This window comes from Labrus mixtus, chromosome 1 (genome assembly GCF_963584025.1).
Source record: "Labrus mixtus chromosome 1, fLabMix1.1, whole genome shotgun sequence".
Lineage (NCBI taxonomy): Eukaryota > Metazoa > Chordata > Actinopteri > Labriformes > Labridae > Labrus > Labrus mixtus.
Window position 1 is genome coordinate 24,855,639 of NC_083612.1, and position 26,164 is coordinate 24,881,802.

Sequence of the window (26,164 nt, forward strand, 5' to 3'; positions counted from 1 at the left end):
GGCACGCTGTTTCAAACCCAGGCTAAGAAGATTTCATCAGAGGTAGAGGCAAATCTCCCCAACCTTAGGCAACGAGAAAACAGAGGGATTTGCTAAATACCTACAGAGGGGAGAGGAGAAGCGAAATCATGAGAAAGGAGTCAACCTTACCTAACACTGCTTATAAGAGATTCATAAATAAGATTACAAGCAGTTCTATGCTAGGACATCAAGGTGAGGGTACAGAGTAAGGTCTTTCAGTGACTTCCAAACTCTGACTGGAATGGTTATTCAACTCAGCCAAGAGAAAGACAATGCTTAAGACACAATGTCAAAGCGGCTGCAGTAGAACATTTTCTGACGGATAGAGGTCTCATCCCTTAAAGTTAAACATGAACAAATGTATAAGAGAGCCAAAAGGCTCAGAGCACAAAAGATGAGCTGGAGATTGATTAACAGATCTCATAATTACAGAGTAAACTTAAAACCAACTGAATCTAAGTGATTGATAGTATTAAGATCAGCAGTAATTATGAACACAGCAAATCAAGTAGAATACATTGATTGTTTTCATTAGTTGGTTGTCAAACCCAGGTTATGTCTCTGAGTACATTCATATGGTCAGAAATACTTACAGAATGAGTTAAGTGTATCAAAAAGTGCATAAGATGATCACTGCTTTAAGACCTGATGACAGGGAAGTCGGAGACAAAGCAACAGAGTCTGCTGTATGCTGCTATAATGAGAATGTTTGCCTTTATATCAATGCTACGAGTAGTTTGACAGAACCAGAATATCAACAAAAGAGCGGAGAAGATCATACTGGCGAACGGAAAAAATACTGTAAATTACGTTCAGTTGCATGCATACAGTTTATGGTCATGCACCGATCACCGATCGCATCACCACCCCCTCCTCGCTCACTGCTGTGTTCTCACATCAGCTCACTTGGACGTTCTGCAGGGAAAGAAATAGTTGGCTGGTCGGTTCGGGCCGAGTGAAAAATGTGGCTGTGTGCGTTCACACATGCAGCTCCTCCTACAAATATCAGGAGTTTTTAAGAGTTTTGTGCAAGTGTCAAATCCCTTTAAGTATGTACTTCTTGCCCCAATTTCCCGCCTGCGATTCCCCCCCACTTTGTGTATGTGTGTGTGTAAAGAAATAAGCTTACTCTAGGGAAAATGAAGAAGTGAGAGCCAAAGCAGTTCTGTGGAAGACAGGCAGAAGACATAAAACTTGGCCACCACCATGCACTTATCATAGTTGCATATGCCAGTATCTGCACTCTAGCGTTGTGGACTGTCATCCTGCCACTAATTGCATCTGTGTTTTATCATGATGTCTTGTTATCTCCCACAAGGTCCTTCGGGTCATGTCAAGTGGGTCCCCTGTCAGCCAGAGTGTGGCAGAGGAAACACTGGCCTGCCAACTGAACATGACAATCCCTCCCCCGCCCCTTAAGTCCAGGACAGAGGAGAGCCAGAGAGATAGAGAGAGAAATGGAGCAATGGGCTTTCTCTGAACATAGATGAGGTGCTAAGATAATGTACTGTCTATAATACCAGGAGCTGATCACACTGTACACCATCACCTCACGCCCTTGCTCTGGGCTGCACCAGCACTGGGACCATTATCTTCGCCACTTCAGGTACTGCAATCAGTAAATGGAGCAGCTACAATGAAAGTCTTTTCTATCCATCTCAAAAACGACGATCTGAGGGTCAAAGGGCGACAAGGAGAGAAGGGGCATGAAAAGAGAAAATGAGGGGGGAGAAAACATGGAAACGGTGAGAGAAAATGAGACTGAACAACATGTATCCAGGCTAGTGTGCAGAGATGACCAAAACAAGGGGTGTGAATGAGAAAGAGCTGGCTGTCTTAAGGGAGTAAGGGTCACCACTTTTGCTTCAATGTTGATTTGCAGAACATTTTGCAAACCTAAGATAAATATAAGCCAAATTAATGCAGCATAAAAGCTAATGGAAAGCCCTCAGTAGGAAGACCCTTGGAGCATGAAATCAAATCAAATTGGAGAGGAGATGCAGTTTATCAGATTTTTCTGGTTTGCGTGAGTAAGCGAAAGTGGAGGCTTATCTGACTGTTAAACCAAACAAGGTAGGATTTGTCTGTTTTTTTTGTTAGCACCATCATTTCTGGATTGTGCATGCTATACAGGGTCAGGGATTGGATTTGTAAACACCAACTTCGCTGCTGCCTCACTATTCAATCAAACACCGGGTAACTTGCTGATACCTAAACTGGGTTAGACATGTTATCGACTATGGTGATGGCAAAGATAAATCAGGAGTCCCTTCCTCCATAGCAGAGGAGAGAGAACAATCTGTCTCTCACTGCTTGTTTTATAATCCAGCCATTTGTCTGAGTCTTCTGGACACCCAGCGTGAGGCTGGGCCAGGCCAAACACATTGATCCAGGGAAGTATTTCCTGTGAATCACACCAGCCACACACAGAGTTCTTTATTCGACGCACTGGACTCTGGTCCTATGAGTGGAAACCCCGCTGTTTCTAAAGCGCTGAGCCTTCAATACATTCTTACAGAGTAAATGTAAGGTGCTCTTAGGAAATGCCACCCTACCTGATAGCTTGAGAGTAAAAATATTATTTGACTTCACATAAAGATATATAGAGTAGATCATTCACTATTCTGAATAACTGCAACCCTAAAATCCATTAGCAAGATGTGTTAACATTAAATAATAACTGATCAGAGCAGATTAAACAGGATTACTATTAAACTGCAGAACCACATACCAGTTATATGGAATTGTATGTTAATATAGTATTTATAAATCCATATGTATTACTAATAATCAAAATGATTTGAGCATAAAAGGTTTTTTTTCTGAATATTAACTGTAACTTGACAAATAAATCTCTATTCACTCAAGACCACTTTACTCTATTTTTTTTAATTCCAACCACATCACCTGGTCTTCATCAACACTTGTCTGGGATTGGCTCTATGAAAGTAACTGAAACTAATTTTCAACACATTGTGTAGAAGTTATGACTAAAAAAAGGGCAACTCCAAATGCAGATTAATACCAGGAGTTGCAGTTGAAAGCTGATAAAGGTTACTTACGTGGTACATGGATACTGAGTAAAGGTTTTGTATAACATTTTGACCTATGCCTGAGCTTTCTGCCTTTTAATGGACAAACCTCTTTACATTTGAGGCACAAAAACAGTTTTTGTTGATTCTTAAGTGAGTTGGAATTTTATGAAATGTTTTTAGTAAAGCATGTATAAACCATTGTAATATTATCATATCAAAATACAGTGTAGACGAAAAAATAGAAAAGGGGAATTGAAGCTATTTTTGCTTGCAAATTACAATTTAAAAAAAAATTACATCACATGAAAGTCAATTGTAAGAAAGATGGAATGATTATGGACATTACATTATAAAATGTAATAAAAAATGACTGTGACTGTCACTTAACATCTTCCACCCGAGTCACCTGCAGCGGGAAATGATTTCTCTGGCACATTTTACCAATTGGCTGATCTTATTAGAGCTTGTTTGTGAGACAGACTTGCCAGGGTGAGTTTTTTTTTACATCGACCATTAAGTGCTTTTTAATACCAAGTTTCAAACATTATGTTCACCCTCTGTAGCTGCATATCTGTGCCTGTTTGACACCTCGGCCATTTCCTATCTGGCTGATAGGAAAAAGCAATCCAATCTCAGAGAGACAAGGGGTGTGAGAATCCACCTGGGACACAGGCAGGGCTGAAAAGGTCAACCTGTGCTAGATATAGTAGAATCTGTGAGAGGAAAAATGGACAGGCTGGGGCCGAAGCGTGCAGGCAGAGGTCAGGGAAGGTGTTATTCGGTTACTGTCCTGAACAAACTATGCATAAAGCATGGCTAATTTGTTTTTCAAAAATTAAACATTTTTTTTAACCACCTTTCTCCAGCTGAAGGACAAATCAGGGTCACCACATGGTTTTGCATTAAAAACTTGAAACAATTTCACTTGCAAGGGATGAAAAGAAATGGGACTTCATGTATCACACTATTCTCAGTGGTGCACTGAGCTGCCGTATAACGTGAGTGTTAGTGAATAGACCCTCACAGCATTGTTAAAATTAGTAAATCCCGCCATCTGGCTTCTAACTAAGAACAAACCAAGAATAGCAATTACAAACATTATTTCACCCAGGTCTTTGTGTGAATAGTGGGCCTGGATACAGAATGGAAGGCACCAATCTTAGGTATTCATTTTGACCATGTTGACAATTCTGGTAAAATAGAGCCAGCTGTGCTTAGTGTATTACAAGCAACCGATTGCTTTCTTCTTTTGAAAGTTGTATTTTTTGTAAGTACAACAAAAGTCTTCAATTCGAGGGCAAGGGCAATTACAAGCAATGATACCAAAGATAATCTTTATCAATGAGGTAGAGGCTGCGTCACAGACTAAAGAATGCCCTTTTGGGCATCACAAAAATATTACACCTATTTAATCCATCTTGCTGTTGATTGCCACTTTTTCAACCAGCAAATTTGTGTACAGAGATTCAATTTGGAGGTCAAATAATTGTAACTGTGCTAAGGGCCAAGAAAAAATAAAACATGCTGGAATGGATTAGCGTCTATTTCTGTGTTTATCTCAACAAAGTAACAAGGAGCCACCTTTGCACTGTGTTTCCTCTCCTTTCCAATTTTTCCTCTGCATGAGCCAAGTAGACAGCTGAGGTCATCAACAGATGAGTGTCAGTCCACTGTGTAAATGGAGCAGCCACTCTTAATACGAATATTTTTTGCACTAGTCAAATACAGGAAGTAGTATTAAAAATGATGTCATGACCACAGGCCTTGGTCATTCTACTGTCAAACACAAAACTGAGCAAACTTACTTGACTGCATGGGAAGATGTGTTCGGAAAATGAAAAACATCTTTTCTCCATACCCTGAGGTTGAATTCATCGGACATATTTACCTCTGCTACCTGCGGAACAATATTTACCTCTGTCCAGTGGTAAGAAATATATAATAATCAGAATATGAGTTAAGAAAAATAAAAACTCCCGAATAGGGATTAGCTGTCTCGTGTTGAGAGATTATAAAGTGATGCTGCAGTGCAGGATGCTGAGGTGGGAAGGACACACAACATCACATTTGTCAGGTGACCAAAATACATCAAGCACACCGGCTGGCTGACATGCAGCACTTAACAGAAAATGCTTCAAGCAGGCTTTTCCATTTTCAAAATGTATATGATGTCCAATCAATCAATATAATCTCACCTCGACAATACCATCACTTTGCCAAGGTTAAACTCAGCCCTCTGACTAATACATAAAGATGAATTAAATGACATATCAGGAGAGGGGAGGGCACTGACATACAAAAATAAAAAAAAACATTCTTCTACAGTTACGATCACGTGTCCTGACTTCACACTCCCACACAAGTGTGCCTGTCGAGGTCACACGGCACTGTTCAATCATTCTGCTACTATGGCAGGCGACCTTCCACCCACTAGCCACGCACATCCTCCCTGGGCTCCCTCCATTAAATAAATTGTGCTGTAATAATCTCTTGGCTCCTAATATTGGTGGATGAACACAGAAGCCTATTTTGATTACCCCACTTTCAGTCCCAGCCAGAACCATCTGTAATCCCCATGTTTTACCCTCACTAAATTAAAGGAGGAATTATTCAATGAAGACCGAAAGGAATAGAGTGTCATTTATCCTGTGTGGAGTCAAAACAATATTTTGTCTCAAGTTTCCCAGCAGATTAGCACTACAAGACAAAAACACATGGTCCATGATGGAGCACACTACTCATAGCCTGGACTCAATTCATTCTTATTTATTAAAAACATTTTGAGCTTGAATGATTTTCTGCAAAGAAATACTGTCAAAACAGTTTAAATGGAGCAGTTCATGTCCGAGCATTCGTTTCTTTACTGTAGCTCCAGCACCTAACCTTGACCTTTGTGTAACTCTCACCTAGACTATGACTCCTGCCACCTCCACAGGAAGAGGAATCTCTCAGGCTGCAGCCACGTATGTTCCCTCATCTCATTTTTCAATAAATCAATAGAAGGCAAGCTCTCGGCCCCGGAAGACCCAAACAAATCAATAGCAAAACGTTCTCTCAAATCAACCGTAATCAACCTGACTGATATAGGGAATACTGTTACTTAATCTGATCACATGCGTGCACCAACGTAATACAACAAAAGTAAATGCATGACTCGGAACAGGACAAGTAATCTATCTGCAACAAACACCTTGTGGCTGTTAGTGGCTGCTTATGTTTGATAAGGACTGTAATGCAAAGGTGCACCATTTGTGCACATTTAAAATATCTCAGCATTCATCAGGGGAGTTATTACCATAAAATATACTTCCCCTACAACAAAAACAAGGGCTGTTTAAGTACAGGTAGCACAGCTCTTTATTCTTATCAAATACACCAAGCCTGACTGTACCATTTCACTCATTTTAATCTTTCCAAGGTTGAGATTTTCAAATATGTAAACGTCAACGTGCCACATTATGTGAAACTGTCCGAGAAACAGTTTTCTATTAACACTAGAGGAAGACATTTAATTTTGCATGACTCACTTTAGCAAGAGAATGAAAAACATGGCATCTGGTTAAAATGATAGGTGACATGAATGCCTGCAGGAACACCGTGCATGTTTTCACTTTGTCTAAAAAGTTTCTTTCCTTTAACTATATGACAGATTTTATGTGCACTTCTTTGTGACTAGATCTGCTCTACTTTCCTTTAATGTATTCTCTTTACCCAAAAATAAAAGGAGCAAAATTGTAACATTTCTTTTCAGAGGATTTATTTTTTTTGCCACTGTCTAGGTAAGTGTCTTCTGGGAAACAGAACTGGTTGTGCGGGAGGAAAAAAAAGGCTGCTGACAAAAAAAAGTGGACTTTGCAGAGGGAATGGAAGGATTGGTCTGACTGTTGCAAAGGGATTTAACTGATTGACAGAAACTACAGGACAGGCGACCCCCCTCTCTGATAGTGTCGGCAACACGGTTCTAAAAGGAAAAAGGGGGGATTAATAGAGCCTACAGTGCAAAAAAAAAAAAAACGACTTCTAATGTGTGACATCTTCTTTTCTATCTCTCCTGGGAAATGTGGAAGACTTTCCAGCAGATGTGTCCCCTCGGTTCTGAATTGCAGGATAATTAAACAGCACTTGGCGATCAGAGGGCTGGGTTGTAATGTTGCCTGGTGTCATTTGTTTAGAGCTCCGCACAACGCTGTTGCATTGATAGAATCCACTCAAAGAGCTCTATATAAAGAGATTAAAAAGAAAATGATCACCTGGTTTTCATGATGACGAGATGGAGAAAACATTCTGTGAGAGGGCTATCATTTTGTCAATCAAGTACTGAAATATTAGACAAATCTTAGAAGGGGGAAATAATTGACAGGATTTACAACTATCTGTAAGATCATGCAGCAATGATAGACCTTTGCACGGTTTATTCTATGGTAGCTTTTAAGTAGCAAACATGAAATCACATTTTCTGGACAAAGACAAGAAAGCTCCCAGAGAAAAGCAGATATCCAACAGAAGCCTCCAGTTAAGAGCAGGGCAGCAGGGGCAGTAATCCCAGCATCAATCATATGCTTTGTTCAACAATCCTATCAGACCGCCACAGATATTTTATGGTCAACTACTATCATAATCTTCCAAAAAGCCTCCATACGAATCATTCTTATAGCAGGGACACTTGTCTCCTTTTTTGGGTGTGTAGATATGTCCATGTCTAAACTTTCTAACTGTGAGATGTTTGTTCAGAATCGAAGGAGGCCGTTCAGCTTTGGATCTGGAAATGAGGCTGTAGATTGGATTATGATGCCATTTTTAATCCTTCTTTTTCCCTTGCAAGATATTGCTCCTCCCTTGCTTCTTAGCGTTATACAATACTTGACGAGAGGAGATTTTGCTGAATTCCAGCGCAGTGATGACTATGTGATTTCCTGTGACACTCTAATTTGAGCTTATAGTAGCAAAGCTTTGATGAGGACATGGGAATAAAACTTTTAGTCACAGAGACCCTTCTCTTATCCGGGCCCATTAAAAGGTCCCGCTCATCTCCTTGTGTACTCTAATTACAGTCATCTTGTCCTGTCTCTGATCCTGATTTTGGAGGAAGTGGGCGTCTGAGGATCATGTTTCTCCTTCAGTTCATTAAAAATAAAATACTGGCTGTAACCCATCTCAACATGCTGCACGATGAGCTTTTTTTTCACTCTTACACAGAGACTATGTTCTAGTATATAATAGAGCATTTTGATGCTGATAAAAATGGTGTGATAGACTTCCGTCAGTCTTGGTCAGTAATCCATTAATCTACTTAAGAATTAGCTTTTGTCTTTTTCGTTAGGCAAGGAAAAAGCAGAGTTTGCAAAGCATAGTCTTGTTCTTTGTTGCTCATCTGACTAAGAGCCACATCTGCAGTTGTAATTGTAGATTTGAGTGATTACACAATCATAGTGTTGAGTGGTTGAACTATAATCAAACTGCTATCAGATCACTAAAATGTCTAATTATGGTATTACACAGTAAACCCCCTTCACACCCCATACAAGAGGATGGCTAACCTTTTTACAGCTTTTCTAACTCCATGCATTTTTATAAAGCTTTTTTTTTGTTTCATCCCGTTGACAGAATAACTCGTGCATTTATCTCAGTGAGTACCGTGTGGATCAAATGTTTGGGTGTCTTGCGCAAAGACACTTCAAAACGGAAAGCTAATGCCAAGATTCTGACCTTTCAGTATCAGGACAGTCTCCCCAAGCCCCGAATCACCCTTCCTCCTGACATTCAACACAGTGAGTAAGAGAGCAGAGGGGGTCAGAAGAAACACAACCAGCTAGGAGGAGCATCACAAAAATGGCAAACTGTCTACAACATGTCTCACTTTCTGATGATGACCTGCCTAAAGTGTGTGTGGATTTGGACACACTAAACGCTTCTCAGTGCAGTGTCTTAGTAATGTGATGCTAAAGAAGCCTGGGACTTGTTTCCTGCTTTTTACAGGTTTTGACTGTTCAAACACCAGCAAATTATTATTTGGAGGGTAAAAAGACCTAATTCAAATCACCTGGGTTTGATTGTGGTTGAATTAAATAAAAAGTTGACTGAAATATTACTCTACAAAAAAACATTTTTCAAGTCTTTGCTGCACTTATCCCTCTCATGTTCCTCACACATAGACTGTTTATTTCAAGAATACTGTTTATGGCAGCTGACATATGAGTCAGTTATTTTAAACACAAATTAAATTAAAAAAAACATCCTTTTATGTTAGCCAGCACAGTGAATCTGTCCCTTCTCACGACATAAACAGGAAGATAAATATGTGCGTTTTTTTTATTCGAGGAAGAGTCTTTTTTTTTGTTGCTTTTTTCACTGACACCCCAGGCCTGTGAGCAACTCACATTACGGCTCACATGTCTCTCAGAGTCAGACATCTTGTTATTGAGATAGAAAAGCACACTTCTGATGTTTCTATATCACATGTCATTCAACAATCAAACCGAGGGGAAGCTCATCTTCATTCAACGTCAGGAACAAGGAGAAATGTAACTTTAAGGATCTGGATACGATCTGTGTGTATCTTTAACAGCAAAACAAATGTCATATAATAAACCATATGATTTAAATCATTAAATTATAGTTATTATTTGAAAAACAAATGCTGGAGAAACACTGTACTGGAAGAGTTTCAACTAACTTATTAAAACTGCAGTTTACAGGTGTGGGATTTAAAGGTTGTTACCTATTTTAACTTTAAGCCTCGAAATTTTCCAAATATGTTTTTTTCTTTTTCATATTTGATTTAATTGAGAAGGATGCAAATTGTTAAGGCACTTTTCAATCAAAGCCAATTAACTGTAATAGACCCATCTAATAATATCAAGATCATGTAGACACTTGTGTTCTATACCGGTAAAATTGAGATTGAGCCTCAAAATAATGTTTTTGGCCAAAAAAATAACAAGTGCAAACTAACAGCTTACTGGCATTTTATCTGTGACGCTCAAATATGAGAGTGAAACTATTAGACTTCGCTAAATGTTAAAAGCATTGATAATCCAAGCGAAGAGGATGAAGGAAATTAAATGTGGTCTTGCTTTGCTGTTAAGAGCCTCTGTGTGACCATGTATCACATGCATGTGGCCAATAACAAACTCAAGGGCACTAAAAACAGAGAGAAATCTACAGGCAGCATCAGATTATTCATGACTTTCTCTTTTCACTTCTGCAGCTTCAGTTTGTTACCAGAGAATACAACACTTTTAGATGAGGACAGAAATTGTAGTGATGAACAAAATGAATTGAAATGAGATGACTCAAAGCTGTTTGTCAAAATACCTTGCATGAGGGGGGAGGTCCAAACATGAGCCGTTTAGGACAATGTGAAGCGAAGGCCTAATCGATGATAAATTATGTCCCCTGAGCACAAGTTAAAAAAACAAACGCCTAAAGACTCTTATTGTGAATCCATTTGGGCAGCACAACACAGGTAAATAGGCCAAATAAGCACGTTATATGTGGATTTTTCCCTAAGAAAACAATGTTTAACAGTAAAATGTGCATATTTAGAAACCACTGAATATAGTTCCTCTCCTGTGATATGGCACTTAAATAATCCAGAATTAATCTATGACCAAATTAATTGTAAATATTGTTTCATGAGGAAATAAAGACAATTTGACACAAGTATGGCTCTTGTAAATGATTCACATGGGTAATCAGTATTCAATGATAAAAGTGTTGAGTAGAACCATGGATGTGTTCTTGTGCTGATTAATGCGCTAAAAAAAAAAATGTAAAAACAGAAAGAAAAACATCTGGGCCTGCGCGATGCATCTACGTAACGTGACGGTTCAGTCTGAACCTTTTGTTATTCCCACAGCATGTGTAGAACGTGTCTAAATTTACCTGAAATCACTGTATGGGTGAATTATCCAAAATCCGGCGGATTTAACCCGCTCTTGTTCGCGTTCTACTGCCTTCTCACTCCCAAACATCCTCAGGGAGAACTTGTTGACCCCTGGTTGAAGCATCGCTCCAAACTGTCTGTGTATGAACCCGGCCTGATACAATCTCTCGTCGTCCGGCAGAATTTGATCAATGCCGTCCAACTTAATGAACCCTGGCTGCTGGTCTGGGGACTCTTTTTGGGCACCATCATCACCACCACTGCCGCCACCACTACCGCTGCCCCCTTGCGCACCTTGATCAGGCGGCCCGTCGCCGATAGTTCCGGGGGGGCTCTCCTCGCTCGGGGTGACATCCCCCTCGGTGATGAGACGCCTCTCCTCCGCCGAGTCTGAGTCGTGAACATGCCGACTTGTGATGGACGAGAGGCTGCCTCGAAACCTCCGACAGTCTCCATTTGAGCTGGTCTTCATCGGTCTCCCAATGTCCGTCTCCATGATCCCAGACTCCCCACTTTTTGTCTCCCCGATGCCTTTGCAGCTTCCCCCAGAGGTCGGCGACGGTGACGGGAGAGGCTTCATCCTGATACTCTTCCTCCGGGTGTCCTTGTCTGCGTCTTCTCCTTCTCCCATCACGGATGCTTTCTGCCCAATGTGCTGTGGCAAACTGTAGAGCCTTTTACGCATGGAGGAGTGCAACCTGTCCATTATGACATTGAGACACAGTGGTGGAAATTGAATAAATCCAGTTTGTTAGGCTGTATTGTAACGATTATTGCCAACAGCCCCGCTCTCCCCTATCTATTTGTGAGTGCGATCAGTCTGGAGCTAATCTGAATCCCTGAAATCCTGCTACACATGACATGGACCGCCGTAGCTCTACTGAAGCAGATGAGAGACACTCTTTTTCATTATTAGACTACCTGGCAGTTTGCATGTCCTCACGCACAGCCTGGGCGGTCCGCTTGGCCACAGCGTCCCTGATGTGCATCTTTGTGCCGCTCCGACATTGTGCGCAAAAGTGGAAAAAACTGCTTGAAAGTCACCTTAGCGTGACATGTGAGAGACGTGCCGTCGGACGGTGATATGGAGACGAGGAAAAAGGTCATACACGTCGAAGGATGCTCTTTTCACCAGATGTCTTTCCAGTTGCCATCAAACAACACGACACAATCAAGTACAATACAGTCGAGCATTCCAGGGAGCGCTGACATCACTGTACCATAGTCATGGTGCGTTTTGGCGAATAGTGAATATTCATGATGCTGATCTATTGGGTTGCCATAGGAGCGAGAACTGCAAATAAGCTCAGCCCACCTTGTTTAAAGGGGAATGCTCTGCCCATTCTTAAAACGCTCCCCTCTTCTCTTAAGTTAGGGCTACAGGTAGGCAATGCAAGCCCATTGTTCAGCCCAGGTGAGGGCTTCACGTGGAAGAACCAGAAAGTCTGTTCACAATTCCTTATTCGTCTGTTCCTCTGATAATACAACCCCATAATATCAGCTGGAAAACATACTTAAGTGTTTAAACAAACATGCTTTAGATGTGTTGTGCCCTCTCAATTAGACATATTATTTCCTTATTAAATTCTGAACACTTTCTTGCTTAATATAAACAATATCCATACAGCACACTTCATATGGCTAACATAACATCAATAATAATGGCCATTATTTTGATCACTTTGCACTTAATTTTAATGTACCACATGCATGTATTCAAAAAGGAACTATACCTTCATCCGACAGGTAGCCTGGCAAAATTCTGATGTCAGTTATGAGGTTGCCCATTTTAGGGCCATGACAGATTCACGTACCATCGATCATTTTAATTTCAACAACTTAAAATCACCCTATGGCATTATAGCCTGAAGAAAGATTCAAAGAAAGACTATATTTTGGCAAAAGCAATACAACACTACAAAGCAAATTTCAATTTGACTAAAATATGGAACCTTTTTTACTGACAGATTGTCACAGGAAAACATTTTATTTAAAATAATGGTGTGGCCCAATGTACATCACAATTCTGGGCAATGAACATCATTACTCAAGATGTTTATGTTGTTTTCACACATAAAATGAAATAAAAAAAAATAAAAAATAAAAATAACTGTAAATCACTAGTCACTCGTGATAAAGAAGGTTTTTTTTGTTTTGTTTTTTTAAACAAAGTGATTCTTGTAGAGATTTTGGGTTTGCATGGCCCCACAGTCATGAGGTCGGTTTTAGACTAATACCTCTCACTCCTTGTAGCCAGAAAGCGAAAGGCCTGCTGACGTTTGCACCTACCATTAAAAAAAATCAGGAATAGGTTTAGAAACATCATACCGGTGCGCTGGATAGTCTAGCGGTAATGTCATGTGCCCCATGTGGCTGTAGTCCTCATTGCAGCGACCGTGGTTCGAATCTTTGGCCCTTTGCAGCATGTCTTCCCCTACTCTCTCCTCCCAACACTCTTCAGCTGTCCTGGCGAAAAATAGCCCAAGAAACATCAAACCAAAAAAAAGAAACATCAGGTATCAAAAATATCCTTTATTACACCTCATGTTTATCATTGCTCATCCATATTGGACCATGTTTCAGTTTTATACTTATGGGTTCATCAAACACAAGCAAAATCTATTCAGATGTGATGTTTTGTTCCTATAATACACACCTTTCTTAAACCTATTAGTCTATATTACATAACAATTCAATGTAATTTACAGATATGGCAATATACACATGATTTGCTAGTAGGCTACTCTCTATTCAAACAGACTACATTTGCTTCTAAAGTTCTGTATGAGAGCTACTTAGCCTAATGTTTATCTGGTATGTCATTCTTGTGGATGTATCTTTCATTTGCAAGCAAATAAATTATAAATTTACAAATAAATGATAAGACTAAAGGAGCACATATATGTAGGACCATTGTAAATACATTTCTGTTCAGCTTACCATTATTCAGTTGAAAATGATTAGGCCTATCTATCGGTGTGTCTGACTTTTATTTTATTTTAATTTTTAAATTTAATTTAATTTAATTTAATTTTTTAATTTAATTTTTTTTAAATTTATTTATTTTTTTAAGTATTTTTCAGCGCGCGCTTACACCCCAGAAGGGCGCCTACACAAACTTTAAACTTTGCTCGTCCAGTGTTGGTAAGCCTGAAAATATCGGTAAACAGAACTCTTCTGCTGGACATATGGCAACTTGTCAAGAGTGGAGATTAAAACGCTACGGTCGTTTAATTACTGGCACAGCAAAAACGGGGGGAAAGCCATGGAAGGTATCTCACTCAAACAAATAATTATTGTACTAGCTCATGTTTTGTTCGCTAGCCAACATTAGCTTATCACATTAAGATAACTCTGGTATCTATTATACAATCTATAGTTCGACATTAGTCCTTAATAATAATGTTTTTACCGTTAAAAGATGCAGTCATTGCAAAGGTATTGTTTTGTTATACAGTTATCGTCTAAACACACTAATTAAAACTAACCTCATTAATTATTCATAATTGTACTTGGGAGCTAAGTGCTAGCTTGCAGTGTATGATACTCGCCACTGAGCGGCGCTGTGTGCGGCTTCTTTGTCTGGTTAAGTTATTCTCATCTGTCTAGTGAAGAAGAGAGGTGAAGTGTTGGTAAATGTCCAAATCGAAAGTTTTTTCGGTCGCCAGGTAAACGCAGACAGGTGCTTTGTCAGTTTAGTCAACAGGTGTGTTGTTATGAAATGAAAATATCCACCTATACCGGACGTCTTATTTAGTTGTTCCCAATGAGAAGAGCATCATCAGCAGAATACACCTGCACCCACTGTTTTTTAAGATTCAATTCAATTCAATTCAAAAAACTTTATTTGTCCCCGGGGGGCAATTCAAAGGCACACAGTGAAACACAAATTAACAACAGTGCAAGTAAACGAAACTTTTTAACCTAAATATAAAGTGTCAATTTAAATACAACTTAAAGCTTAAACTTAACTTAAAAATACAAAATATAAAAGAGCAGATATAAGTGGACAGTGATCGGACTGACAGATGTAAACAGATGTAACCAGAACTATGTGCAGTAAACGAGAAATAAATATATATATATACATAGCTATGTGCAAGTAGGCTAAATACTAAATACTAAATTATAAGTTATAAGGTGCATGGTGAATAATGGAACAACAGAACTAATATATACAATATAACTGTAAAGGTAAAAATGAGATCAATGAAGTGACCGTAGTGCAATGATGGATAAGAAACAACAGGAATAAAGTAACCAGAACTGGATGAATACTAAAATAGAAAGGATAGAATAAAGTGATGTAGTGCATGAGACCAGATAAAGCAGAGGCAGTTAAGGTGCATGGCAAATGGAAGGAAGATTACCCCTACCTACAATTAAATCTCAAACTGAGCAAAACTTTAAAAGAGGTGGAGTCGCTGCTAATTGTCAATCCAACCATGACAGCTAGATTGGACAAAACGTGTTACTATGGAAAACAAGAAAATGGGGTTAGCTGCCTGTCAGCATCTTTCTACACAGGCAGAAAAGCATATCTGGGATAATACATCTACTCGATGCTGAGTGCTGCTGCTGATTGTTGAAATTCCTTGTCAAAGTTAAAGAACAAATAGCTTTTAGAAAAAGTAAAACGGGTGATCTGTTAATCAATCCTGTTTGATTTACATTTTCTCTCTTATGGCTTCATTACAAACAGAAGCATAAAAAAAACATATTGGTACTCTTAGTCTACCAACAATTTCTGTATATCTGCTAAAGTAAGGTATTGAACGTTCACTATACAAAATAAACAGTAAATTCCTCGATATAGTAAACAAAACAATACACATTTGAGGAATTATGTCAAATGATCTGACTTGAGTTTTTGAGGGTGTGCTTGGTCGCACAAACAAATTATCAAGGGAAGATGAAGAATAGGCAACACAGCTGGGACATTTAAATCTGCATTCTTTAATTTGGGAACTAAATTAAGTGGCAAAAAGCAGAAGCATCCTCCAAAATACCTGCTAATCTTATGTGTAGCTCAGTGAAGAGCATTTAGCCAGACTTGTTTTTGACCAATTTAAATTGCAGGAGTTCATTGTTGCTGTTAGCGCTGCATTATTCTTCTCATGTCTTTTTTTTACTAAAGGTTTGAAAAATATCAGTTGGGACCTTAAAAGAAAGACTCGGGATGCTTTAGTGTGCTGTAACAAATGTATGCTGTACGACAAGTCTAGTTTAAAGAATTGTGGTTTTGTCTTTCATTGACTAGATCTGGCTCTAGGTGGCATGCTGGAGCTGTGTGTTTAGAGTGAAGATAGGGATTGATGGTTGTGTAACAGAAGTCTAACCTACCATAGATATCAATTGGATTTGGTTAAACGGAGTTAGGTTTAATTACAAGCTACACATAGGTATTTAACACAAATTAAGGTGTGCATTAGGCACTTCGATTTTTTTAAACTCAAATTTTAAGAACCCTTTTGTAAAGTTCACAGTGCTTCCCAAAATCTGTATAATCTAGTGCTCATAGATTGGTCCCTTGATTTGTAAAGACATACAAACACCCTTTCTGAAACATGTAGATTGAGCCATACAATATTGATGTCTTTACAATAGCTTATATTTTCTTCTCCTTCTAGGTGTACGAGGCTGATGGCGATAAAACAGGAATTTTTCTCAAAATTTTGGAGTCTGGATACTTGTTGGTTTTGCAGGGGCAGGAAAGTTTTGTAAGTAGACTGTTTTGTTTCTCATGCAGTGTCTCTGGTGATACAACAACTGAGTTTCAAGCCTGATTATATTTAGATCTGGGTATGTCTGTGTGTTAAGGTATTTTAACATTTAGAGGGCTTTCACACTTGCAGAAAACTTTTTTGCTTGTTCTTCACCCGGAGTTTCTACTGACCAGACCCCTTGTAATTCACCTCAAGCCAATGGGAGGAGGAAGTGACGTTTAGATACTGTGACTGCTGCACGGTGCATAGAAAGTGTGCACGCGATCGCTACGATCTCTGTGCACGTAATTAAACGGCTGCATTACGTCGTATGTTCGTCAGTATGTTGTTCTCCGCTTTTTTGTTGACAGTGTGATTTCTTGAACTACATGTAGCATTGATATGAAGGAAAATATTCTCATTATAGCATCGTATAGCGGACTCTGTTGCGTCGTCCACTACTTCCTCGTCGTTTTTTTTTTTTTTTTGCGTCACGTCTTACCTCAGGAGACCCCCTGCCCCGCTCCCGTCTGACAGGAATAGTCTCCTTCTGTGTGGAGCATGTGTGAACAGCCAGGTCGGGAAAATCTCTGGATCAGTCCCTCTGAAATTATTAAGATATTTTCAGGAGTGCTTATGTGAAAACGGCTACAGATTAAGGATTCAAATAAGCTCTGAGTTTCCTGCTTCTTCCTGCGCTGAATATTGTCTATTTTTTAATTTGTTTCGATTTTTTTTTTGAAAATTAGCAATTATCTATGGAGTATTTTTGTTAGATTTATGACACTGTCCTTTTTTGGAAAATAAAGAAATAAAAATGCTAAAAGATCTCTGTTTTGGGGTTTACCCAAAACATGTATATTTGTAATGTATTTTAACCTCAATGAGATGTAATGTTAGGTAGAATTATGTAACATGTCTCAAATACACCTTTTAGAAATAGTGTAAGAAGTGTACATCTCTCTAAGCACATTTCTTAATGTTCATTTATTTCTCAGTCTACAACAGCATGAAAAATGTAATACAAGTTGTAGTGAAGTTCCTCAACTTGTTTTTCACTTGAAAAATAATTGTATTTTTATTATTGATGTACGAAGTACGACCTGAGAAGATTACATTTAAATCTGTAACAGAAATCTGCTCTCTAGATAAAATGCTTCAGGGAGGCCATGTAAAATATTCCGCTGAAGAAGAGCTTGACATTTCAGCTCAAATCTGATGGGATGTGTCTGTACTGTTTTGGTTGGTTCAAGTTAAATATCCCTCAGAATGTTTTGGGTGAATGTTTAAAATAGGTTTAAGAATATCACTGAGAAGAACTTCAGGTTAAGACTTTCATAAAGAAATTCAGGACTTTGTTCAGGTTTGATGTAAATATTTTAGTTGGTGTTCAAGTTGGCTGTGGTCTTAAATTCCCTGATTCAATTTCTATTTCATATGCCTCATCAAACAGGGGCTCAATATTTGTTTTTAAAGTGATGTGTAGGTTTGTATCCAACATTGGCATGTTCATCATAATTCAAAAGTAGGTCAATGCCAGTTTTGAATAATCAGGGCTAGGAATGATTAAATTTCACTTCACAAATAATGGTGAAGACTGTGTTGAATCAACAGTTCTAGCAGCTACATTATAGGTGTGTTACACTTCAAACTCTTGTAATGAGTCTGAAATGCTAGAGAAGAGAATGGACATGGTGCTTTCTATGAGTTAGTGTGGCCTTTGGACATAAGAAGTTAACTACCTGACCTGCAGACAACAGAAATTTGAGGGTCTATTCAGTGTCTTATTAATGGAGTTCTGGCAGGTGACACAGCTATCTTGCTGTGCCAGGGTGCGGAGCCAGACAGATATTCAGGTCAGGCTGAGGAGACTTTCCACCAAGGATGATAGACTGGTCTATTATAGATTGGTGCACTGAATGCTGAGGACCTTTCAGTACAGAGAGTTACGGCCTATATGCTACACTGTAAGGTCCAAAGGAAACTGTGAACAAGCTCAAAGTTTACTGTGCCAGAGAGAATCAAAGTGTAACTTATTGACTTCAGAACTCTTCATAAAATTTGGATATCATGATTTAATAGACACCAGCGGGAAGAAATGAAATCAGTATTCTGTTAATTTTTACATCTGGCATTTATTCATGCTGACCATGCAAAAGATGGTGACTGCCTCAGGGAAACCAATCAAAAGAGTCTTTTAGAAAAATATTGACCTACTATGAGCCACCAGAGCAGCGTCACTTGTAACTAGAATAGAATAGATTTAAGTCAAATGAATGGGAAACTGCTAAAAGTATGAAACAGCATTCCTTCAAAAGATATTCACTCATTTGGCATATTCTCGATGACAAGCATTGTCTTGCTGAAAATATTTGTCTCTCGTCTAACTGAATTGGAAGCTGGAGATTTTGAAAGTCTTACAATATGATTCTCATCACTATTACACTACCTTCTAAATCCATTTATTCATCCTGCATGCCTGTATGGAAACATTTCTACTTGTGAAATTGTCTTTAAAATAGTTGTAATTCAAAAGTGGGTATTATAGACATTCGACATGGACGGTGGTTCGACAGTACAGAGGCCCCTACTTCCTACTACAGTACCATTGTCCATGGGAAAACCCACTATATAGATGCCATAGCTGTAAAGTCAGAACCACTAATTTTAAAGCATCCTAAACAAAATAGGACGGTCACATTATGAAGCTACTGATAATATACATCTGCATTTTTGATAGTTTACATTTAAGATTAGACATTAGACAGCATCAAAGCTTATCCTAAGCCTTGATGCTGGTGTTGCTGGGTAAACAGAGACCCCTGCAGACGGTTTTAAGCAACTGTTTATTTCTTCCTGTCAGCTTGATATAACTCAATCAAGTCCTTTTAGTCCATTGATTTAACATAGTATTTCATGAGTGAATGAGCAGACATGAAGTTTTTACTTGGCTTTACTAGGTGTAGTTCAAGGGGGGATGTTATTATTTTTAGTCTTTTAATGTATAAAAAAATATTTATTGTAAGTGAGTTCATGTAGTCTGTGGTTGAAATTGTTTCTTTTCTCTGCAGTTGAAGACATTTCTGTCTTTTTTTTCTTTAGGATACAATACCTCTGCTATATGCTTCAGATTCTTGCAAAGTTCACCAGAAATCTGACAACCTCATGTTTCGATTTACTCTGAAGGTGAGATGTGATTTGCATTTCCATCCAACAAAAGGTCGAATTTTCTTAACATCTTTATTTTACACCTTAATGGCCTTGTTAGAAAAAGAGGATTATTTTGACACACTTGAATAAATAGAAAGTAAATACTTGAGGTTTGCATTAGTCGTTTTTGTACCCTTTTGTACATTTTAGAACACTGCATTTTAATATTTTGCTTTATTTGCTTAATTTAATCTTCCATACTTAATTTCCCTTATATATTTTTATTTGAATATTGTCTTGTTTCACAACCTCAGAGTGTTGTCATCAGCACAGTTTAGATTGGCAGAAACAAACTGAATGAATGTGCTTTTGTATTCTTGCAGGGAGAGAGCCGCATGATGAGGATGCAGTTTGATGGAAGTAGCAAGGCAGAGGCTATCAAACAGTGTTCAAGTGCTGTGAAAAAACTGATGGAGTACTTACCTGTCACCACACAGCAAGACACCCTGCCGGCTTCGAATCAGACCCCTGCCGGGGATTCTGTGCCAGTGAAACAGGTTTCCCACTTTGCAATTCAAACAATAAAAATGTTGGATTTATCAAGCATTATTATATTAATATATTATTAATGTAATCAAAAAACATACCTTTAACAAGGCGGACACTTGAAGCTGACGGTCTAATTTGTTCCTTTCCAAATAGTTACCTCCCTTCTCCTTACATTGTCCTTCTGACATCACAGTTTATTGCCTAGTATGTTGTAAATATTAAAAACTACACCAAAGTGATGTATCCTATTGTATCATATAATCATTACTCAGTTCTTCATCAACAGTCACAATTCTGTGGTCTGCTTCATGAACCGTGACAAGCACTAGATGGTGCTATTTACAATACTGTGTTATTCTTAGAGGTGACATTAGGTGGACAGAGTTACAGTTTTGTGCACAGGAGTCAATAACCAATAACAGCAATACTATAGTGAAGAAAAATATTCCACATCATAACACATAGACAGGAGAGTAGTACAATAATACAAGTAAATGTTAAATACAGCAATCAAATTAGCTTACTATCAAACCCACTGAAAAAATAATTTCTTAATTTGCATTTGATAGTCAAAACGTTGGTTATGAAAACTAAACACTTTGGCCCCAACTTGAAACAACACAGGCAATGTATCATGCAATTCATCTCAGTTAATATTCAAGCTCTATGAAGGACATAATGAGAAATGTTGGTGCTTTATTGAATGATTCAGATTTATTCACTTTTGGCCTTTTATTTATAATATTTATAGCCTCAGAGCAAATTCTTAAACAGATCGTGAGTAGAAACTCAGATCCAGCCATCCAGCTAACAACCTTCAACATGAAGGACTGCAAAGGAACGGACCCTGCCATGGGTCTGAATGTGACCTTTAGTGAACAGACACACTGAAGGAGTTCACAGTGAAGATGAAAGGGCTTTGAGGGCTAGATATCTTTCAATTAGTAATGAAGCCATAGATTGGCCTCTTAACCCTGCAGTGTCATGCCGTGTTCCTCAAATCTTTTTTTCTTCCTTTGTGTGTAATTGTATGTCAGCAGACTTACCAGGGGAAGGCTGTGGGTGCTGAACCTGTGGTTGTTAAAGGATCATTGTCCATAGAGCATCTTACCCAGGTATTACAGTTTGAAGTGAGAGATAACAACTTTCCATATCAACACTGCAACTTATGAATTTTAATTGTCTCATTAATTTTTAAGAGATGCAGGTGGCTCAGTGTAGTTACCGTACTTGATTCAAACTATGAATGCCAACATCAGCTACTGTATTAGGTGTTTCTTCCTTGACTACACTGATGCATCTGCTGGACCTTCCACAGCACTTCTTAGGAGGGACTGCTGTGACTCTGCCTCAAGTGTATCGCCACAGTTCTTTGGCACACATCGACCTGGAGCCCGTCCTGCGTTTATGTCTCCTTGATCCCAGCTTTCCTGCGTTTGTGGAGAATGTGGAGGGGGAGCTGAGGAAACTGCTTGAAGAATGAGGAATCTCATCTACAGCTGAAGGCGAAGAGGTCAAGTCAGTGCAATGTGTTCTTTCTTATACAGTTTGTGTAGGCAGCTCCTGTTGGTTGTGTTGATGCTTTGCTGCTGATGTTCTTTTGAAATGTTTCACATTTGCTATTATTGTGTATGGCCTAATGCAGATTTTCAATTTGGGCTGTTAGAAGACTCTGAAACAGAAAAGAATTTCAAACTTTTTATTCAGAAAAAAAATATTGGTCTCACTCATATGTTTGATCTTGGCTATATACTCTGGTCCCTCTGTTCCCACCTTGACGCAGGTCCATTTCCACCTCAACACACATGGGTACATTGTATTGAAACAGGAGTCATGCAGCTACAGCAGTGAATTTTGCTATGCCCGCTTCCAAGTGATTCCCACAATATTAAAGCTTCACTGAGTAAAACAAACTGCCCTCCATATATCTATTTAAGAATACATATTGCATAGGATTATAGCCATGCTATACAGTTAAAGAGAGAACAAAATAAAAAAATCAAAATCAACAAATGAAATTGGGAAATATAAAAAAAATATCTTTTTACAGATTTCCTATCATTTGAACACTCATACTTAAACATACACAAGACACCTAAGTTACTCCGGAAAGAAAATAAAAATAATACACATCATTTTTGTTTAGATATTTAAACACACAGTAGTCATTTTCTGTAATCACTCTCAATAAAATGTAAATACTGCCAGTCTTTGAAGCCCTTGCTTCACAATTAAAGTTCTGTTAAAATTGGGCTTCACAAAATCAAACTTATTTAACTGACCATGATATGCTGTACAAATTCCAAGAATAAAACTAACTCTACATATATATGTATATATAAATATACATATATATATTAAATAGGGATGACTCCATAAAAAACATAGGTCATTTTAGATGCAAAAAAAGCCACATGAGGGATAACAACAGAAAAGGTCTATTCTGAGTATCCTATTGCGTAATCATCTTGCATGCATTGTACATGATATGTAATACAAAAGGGATCGCCTCATCTGAGGATACGATTAAATCAATAAAGGAGACACAAACAGCACATTAAAAATGTGTACACCTTTGTGGTGGTTTTAGTCATTATTCGTCATCCTGTAATCTCCATGTTAAGACTGAATAAGGCATGCTTAAGACAGCCATTATGTTCTTTTTGTTGCCAGTGTTATGCTGATATTGTTTCTCATAAAATGAGACAAGATATGCTTTTTTCAAAACTGCCTGGAGCTCCAACCACCTCTGACACCTTCTTGTAATCCAAAAACGCAGTTTAGCCATCTCATCTGTGAAGAGAAAATCAAGAGAAGGCGTGACTACGGATAATCCTCGCAGAGAGTTCTATTATTAGCCCCCATCCCTACAACAGTGTCTTACTTGAGTAAATTGCTTATTTCATATTCCTCTGGCGAATGTTTTTGTCCTTGTGGTTGTTTGTTGAATTTGTTTTCCTGGGAAAGAAGTAGTTATGAGTTAGTGACCTTAAGGAAATAATAATTCAAATGCAAGAATAGGAATAAATAAGAAGATACTTACATTGGTCCCACTGGTTCATCATCTTTGGTATGGGAAGAAACCAGGAGAAAAAGAGAACATTAGTCACATATGAGATAAAGATCAGGAAAAAAACACAGCTTGCTTGTTTCAGCACATACATCTTTGCCTCTCAGACATTTTGACTTTGTTTTTCCAAAGCAGCCTTTAGTTGAGCTATTAGAGACAGGTTACCAAATTCCTCAGTAAACATTAATATTTTGTGATGCTGCAGCTGAAAGCACAGATTGCTTTGAATACTGGTACAGCATAGTCGTGCACTGGTGGGAAGCTCTGACATCACAGACATGGGAGTCAGCTGCTGAACAGCTCTGTATGCACAGCCTTTGTTTCTGATAAACAGACTCTGAAGGAACACACTAAGCAAACATATCAGACTGAGTTAAGTAGCTTCTTGTGGAAAAGGGTTTTTTAGACAATAGAGGTTCAGTGAAAATGGTCAGTAGTTTTTATATGCAGTAGAGGGGCTGAAATGTGGAGAAACATGTGGTACAGTCTCTAACATAACCACATCTTTAACGCCTTGCATTGTAAACTTCCCATGCCATCTGATTCTCATGGGGTTTCTTTTCATTTCAGACCGAGCATATGTGGAGGAGGGTTACAGATGGCTCACTTAAAGCCATCTTTTAATTACACTCAGTAATTTCATAATGGTTTCGAATGAGCCTTGTATTTGGGTGTGATACTGTGACTGACTTGGCATAGAAACATTATTCCCTTCAAGGCTTACCGTCAGCATCTAGACCTGTTATTTATTTATTAAATGCTAATTCCACTCATACTCTCATCTTTGATGATTTTCTCAGAGGGACCATATGAAATTGTAATTTTCAAGATACAGTAGTGCAATAACCACATTTACTACAAGGTGACTGTAAGACTGCTGGAAGAGGAACTGGTGAATAATAGTGGATATTGTTGTAGTGAGTGGCAGGTAGAAAATCAACAGCCTTCAGGGTTAACATGGTGGATGTTTTTTCGCATAAAGATGAACATGTGTCAACCACTAAATAATCATCACAGTGAGATATTTCCCATGCAGTTATAAATCTGAGATTAGCAGCATTCCATGGAATTAAATGAAGAAGATTATGTATGCAGTTAATAATAATGTTTGTGAAACAAAAAATGGTTCTGTGATCACGTGTGGGAGGAACATCTGTGAGCATAAACCAGTGTTTCACACCTCATCTAAACACCACAAAAACAGTTTGTACTACAATGGCTTTGAAATCACATTACGGATTTTTTACTGTGTGTGTGTGTGTGTGTGTGTGTGTGGGGGGGGGGGGGGGGCAGCTGAACATTGACAATAGTCATAGTATTGTATCAAGATTTCATTTGTTTCAGTAAGCTGTTTATATAACTTAAAACAAACAGAATGTGGATTAAATTTTGATCTTAAAATGTGTGTTATTACATGAAGCCAGCCTGTATAGCAAATGATGATCACGCAGCAGATTCAGTAATTTTAGCATCTGGTTTTGGAATAGTGGATAGAAATGTCATTGTCTGTCTTAGAGCCCTTGGCCGTGAAGAATGAAAGTTTTCAAACAGCTAAGCCATCAAGAGACTAAAATTCATAATGCAGGCAGACAGGGGAAAAAACCTCTGGGAATACGGGATGCTAAAAGGAAATTTTAGAGAGGCTGTGCATCATGAGCAGGGAGTCCTCATCCCTGATATGAATGTCGTAAACACGGCAAATATAATCCACCTTAATCGCTTCGTTTTTTCCGGTAGATGAAACCAAACTATAGGCCATTGATGCACAGAGCTTACTTGAATTGTTTTTTCTGTGTGTGAGCATGTACATGTGTGTGCTCTAAAACCTTTTCAATTTTGTTTATTTGTTTATTTTTACGTTTGAAATTATTGACATTAAGAACACATCAAGGTTTGGGAAAAAAGTGATGTAGTGCTGGGTAATAATGTGAGTGACGTATTTTTAACTAATTGTGTTCAGATAGCTATTACGACCTCGTATCTTAGGAACACAGTAAACAATTTGAACAATAAGTGACCATTTTTATCACATAATTGCAGTTTAGATTTATTTATACTGCTAAGAAATGGCAATTAAGTGTATTGTGAAGCTTTATAAAAACTACTGTGAACCTCATCAAATGATTGATTCACATATAATCACATTAATCTTTAATGTGTTCTAAGTGCTGAATCTATTGAAGGAAACTGGAAAACATAAATTGCTTCACATGTTTAACCCCTGAAACATTGGAAACTAAATCATAGTATTCCTTACATATTTGACTTAATGAATGTTTTTTATGTCAATAAATTAATAAAAAGCAGAATTACACTGAAGCTCTATTTATTTATGGCAAACAACTGTTGCTCATTATTCATCATTAGTGGGGTTACTGTTGTGGTTTGTGTCTTCCGTGTGTGCATGTTTCATCCATTTGAAAAGGAAACAAAGCCATGAGTAGAGGTCAGACCAAACTGATTCACCTTTCGTGATTGATGGAAATGCCCCTGGGCGTTCTACACATTTTGATCTTGTCACATTCTTATCCTGTGATTTTAACTTCCCTCTTAAGCACTGCCAAATTAATGAATTAATCAAAAATCTGTTTTTGGTTGCAAACAAAGTCCTGCAGCTCTGTATCAGCCTGAATAGAGAATGTTTTTTTTTTTCATTCTGTAGTTTATATTAATAAACACAGGTCTTCCTTTATAAATAAAACGTTTATTCATAACCTTATCTATTAACATATTTATTTTTACATCTCAT

The 26,164-nt window shown here is 38.2% G+C and overlaps 3 protein-coding genes across 4 annotated transcripts in view; 1 reads left to right on the forward strand and 2 right to left on the reverse strand.

Annotated features, from left to right (window-relative positions):
- Positions 1-12,429, reverse strand: part of hcn4 (hyperpolarization activated cyclic nucleotide-gated potassium channel 4) — a 66,604-nt gene extending 54,175 nt beyond the window's left edge. The window contains exons 1-2 of the mRNA XM_061039339.1: positions 11,863-12,429; positions 10,941-11,639 (exon numbers count right to left, since the gene is read on the reverse strand). Of these exons, the coding sequence (XP_060895322.1) occupies positions 10,941-11,639; positions 11,863-11,930 (767 nt within the window). The 5' untranslated portion in view covers positions 11,931-12,429. The remainder of the gene's footprint in view (positions 1-10,940; positions 11,640-11,862) is intronic.
- rec114 (REC114 meiotic recombination protein) lies at positions 12,332-21,874 on the forward strand. The gene is made up of 5 exons (XM_061044271.1): positions 12,332-12,355; positions 16,572-16,661; positions 19,749-19,832; positions 20,180-20,416; positions 21,664-21,874. The coding sequence occupies exons 1-5, from the start codon at positions 12,332-12,334 to the stop codon at positions 21,826-21,828; spliced, it is 600 nt and encodes a 199-aa protein (XP_060900254.1). The 3' UTR covers positions 21,829-21,874.
- Positions 21,875-22,030: 156 nt separating this feature from the next.
- nptnb (neuroplastin b) overlaps positions 22,031-26,164 on the reverse strand; it is a 28,820-nt gene continuing 24,686 nt past the window's right edge. For both annotated transcript variants that reach the window (XM_061039425.1, XM_061039434.1), the window contains 3 exons: positions 23,389-23,410; positions 23,230-23,303; positions 22,031-23,138 (listed from right to left, as the gene is read on the reverse strand). In XM_061039425.1, coding sequence (XP_060895408.1) covers positions 23,243-23,303; positions 23,389-23,410 — 83 coding nt within the window. In that variant the 3' untranslated portion in view covers positions 22,031-23,138; positions 23,230-23,242. The remainder of the gene's footprint in view (positions 23,139-23,229; positions 23,304-23,388; positions 23,411-26,164) is intronic.

Coding starts and splice junctions, on each gene's coding strand:
- rec114 (XM_061044271.1), top strand. CDS start 12,332: ATGCAAGCCCATTGTTCAGCCCAG. Junction 16,662..19,748: donor TGCAGGGGCAGGAAAGTTTT/GTAAGTAGACTG, acceptor TTTTTTCTTTAG/GATACAATACCTCTGCTATA. Junction 20,417..21,663: donor CAAGCATTATTATATTAATA/TATTATTAATGT, acceptor GACCTTCCACAG/CACTTCTTAGGAGGGACTGC.